A 3,289-nucleotide genomic window follows, 5' to 3' on the forward strand; every position below is an offset into this window, starting at 1 on the left:
CATGTCTCCTTAGATTCCTCTTGACTATGACAGTTTCTCAGCATTTCCTTGTTTTTGACAAGGTGTTTTTGAGGAGTACTCGCTCGTCAGGTATTTGTAGAATCTCCCTCGCTTGGGATTTGTCTGATGTTTTTCTCATGATCAGAGTGTGGTTATGTGTTTTTGGGAGGAAGACCACACAGGTGAAGTGCCATTTTCATCACATCACATGATGTACTATCAATCAACATGACTTATCACTGTTAATGTTAGCCTTGATCACCTAGCTGAGGTAGTTGTCAGGCTTCTCCGCTGTAGATTTACCCGTTCTCACCCTTTCCATGCTGCATCCTTTGGAAGGAAGTCACTACACACAGCCCACACTTAAGGAGTGCTTCATCTCCTTGAGGATGTAAATTGTTTGGAATTCTTCAGTGTGGGAGATTTATATTCTCTCCCTCTATTTACTTATCGTAGATTCAAAACTACTTTTACTCAATTCTGATTCCATGTTTTCCTGTTCACACACAAAGAGTGAAGTCATCATAGCCAATGTGTTGGCTCCAATATTTTGCACCTAGTTAAATGATGCTATCAGCTGTTTCAAATAAAAAATCATTAAATCCAAAAGTTGTTTAATTTTTTTTTCATTCAATTGATGGACTCAAATTAAAACTTTTGGAAGTTCATTTTGTTGAAGGGAAAACATTTGTCACTACTGTGAATGCTAGTATAATTTCATTTAAAGTTCAAAGTTGAAGACAAAATATTTGTTTTGTGGTGGTAACACATATATGAATTTTGATTAAAAACCAATGTCCTGGTAGAAACAATGTCCTTATTAAATCAAGAAATCCGTGGAACGGAAATGGATTTGCAATTGGTTAACATACACATAACTCATAATTGTGTTCAAACACACTGTAATAGTTTACCAGTTAAGATAGAAGTAGTGGCCTTTTAGCCTTTGAGTCGTGGCCTGCTCCTAACTGTTTGGAATGTACTTTCTCTTCTATTAATGGTCCTTGAGCCACTGCCTTCTGCTTGGGCCTGCTTCTACCTTTTTGAAGCATACTTTTTCTTCTAATAAACTGTTCTTTTGCCACTTAAAAAAAAAAAAAGATGAAGTAGCAATTGTCAAAACATACAGGTTTTTATGTAAATGACCATAAAATTTTTGAGATGAAGCTAATGGTGAAAGAAACATTACTGTGGCAGTACTGTGTTTACTGTCCATCAGCAATTAGATTTTATAAATGTTCAAGCCCTTAAAGAACTCTTTTGTAAAACAACCCAAGTGTCCTGCACTGAAATTTTTTAATAAATGAGCCCTCTAAATGTGGACTACAATTTGTGTAAAATCAATGGAAAGTCATTATTCAAAGTATCAATGAGTAGGATGCTTAAAGAAAAAAACAAAATATGACAGCTTTTGAAGGTTTAGCAAATTGCAATTATTATAACAAAGTGTGTAAACAAAATCCTTGACATTTATTCCTACAAAAAAGAAGGAGAAATTGAACACATCAAGCGAGGAAAGTTCAATCGGGTACCATGTTTAGTTCTGACATTTTGTGATTGTCTTTACTTGTGGAAAGAGTCACCTTTTGATGAAACTCTTGCTTTTAATTGGATAAATTTTATATTATGACCTAAAATGGAATGAATTTAAGAAAGCTTACAATTTTGTAGCGTGTATATATTTGGTTAAACATTTTAAATAATACAAAAAATAGAGACAACTTATTTGATGAGTTTTTTCTTAAGTTTTATTATTGAAGAAGTGTNGTGTGTGTGTGTTCAGATAAGAAGCTGAGGCCTACAGAGGTTAAAAAATGTGGTTAAGGTCAACAACTAATAAGTAGTTGAGATGGGATTCAACCCTAGGCCTGACTCTAGCCCCTGGATGCTAAACATTGTTGTGCACTGCCTCCTCCTCGAGGGTATTTAGGAGGGCATTGCTGTGTTGCTTGAGAGGTTGCAATAGAAGGCCTTCAAAGGCTTTCCAACTCTTAAGAGACTAGGACTTTAAACTAGGTGATGCCATGTAAGGCCTATTTGGTCCTCATATCTACCATCCCTCAACAAAGGCCTTTCAATCACCACCTATTAGTTTGGGCCCCTACCCATGGCTGAGTATATGTCTTGAAACCTAGAGCTGTGAGCTTCAAATGTTAGCATGCATAAATCACTTTGTGTGTATGAGGGGGTGCATTTTTAAAAAGTTCAGGTTTCTATGGGATGTCCAGAATTCTGTTTCATTTGGGGTCTTTCATCATAACCATGTGAAGAAAAAGAATTCTGTTGTATCTAAGACATTTTGATTTAATATTTCATTTTCTTTATAACAGGTTAGTGGATACCTGGATGATTGTACCTGTGATGTTGAAACCATCGATAAATTTAATAACTACAGGCTTTTCCCAAGACTACAAACACTTCTTGAGAGTGATTACTTTAGATATTACAAGGTATTTTTATTTTTAGTTTTTTGTATAAGTATATTTAAAGCTTAAATGGATAATTACATTTTCTTAGTCATTACTAAGCTTCAAAATTGTGGCTTAACATTAAAATTGATTAAAATTAAAATTACTTAAAATTGATGGAGGCGATGTTAGGAAAATTCAGTTCACAAGAGTGAACCATGTGGTTCTACAACTACCCGCTGTATACTTTTTAATTTCAGTAACTGAGTTTTGCACTCAAGAGTTAGAAACTAGTTGGTTAAACTGAAGTCAGAACAGAAACTATTATGTATTGTTATCAAAGTTGTGAGTTCATAATTTTCTAAAACATCAGATTTATTTCAATTAATTAAAAATTATTTTTGAGAAGCATGACTTTATTCGGACCTGTATTATTTTACCTAGTCACTTGTCATATTTTACCTTGAGATAACTACTGAAAGAGTCCAGAAAACCTCATCATTGGACTATGGAACTATAGTCTGAGTTCACAATTGTCTAACTGTTCTACATTGTCAACTGTTACTTGCTTAAAACGAATTTGAGTTGCGCAGTAATGATCTGAGCCACTTTGGCTCCTAGTTGCCATCAGTTTAGGGTTTGTTTAGTAGCAGTCTCTGTCCTTCTAAGCAAGTCTACCAATTTACTGACATCAGCTACACCAGCGGTTCTCAACCTTCCTAATGCCATGACCCCTTAATACAGTTTCTCATGTTGTGACCCTCAACCATAAAATTATTTTCATTGCTACTTTATAACTGTAATTTTGCTACTGTTATGAATCGTAATGTAAATATCTTTTTGTTTTCTGATGGTCTTAGGCGACCCCTGTGAAAGGGTCG

At 34.8% G+C, this 3,289-nt stretch overlaps 1 protein-coding gene across 1 annotated transcript in view; it reads left to right on the plus strand.

Annotated features, from left to right (window-relative positions):
- Nucleotides 1-3,289, plus strand: part of ERO1A (endoplasmic reticulum oxidoreductase 1 alpha) — a 46,102-nt gene that overhangs the window by 17,119 nt on the left and 25,694 nt on the right. Inside the window, exon 2 of the mRNA XM_019646150.1 lies at nucleotides 2,331-2,450. Within this exon, the coding sequence (XP_019501695.1) occupies nucleotides 2,331-2,450 (120 nt within the window). The remainder of the gene's footprint in view (nucleotides 1-2,330; nucleotides 2,451-3,289) is intronic.

Source organism: Hipposideros armiger, unplaced genomic scaffold (genome assembly GCF_001890085.2).
Source record: "Hipposideros armiger isolate ML-2016 unplaced genomic scaffold, ASM189008v1 scaffold_5, whole genome shotgun sequence".
Lineage (NCBI taxonomy): Eukaryota > Metazoa > Chordata > Mammalia > Chiroptera > Hipposideridae > Hipposideros > Hipposideros armiger.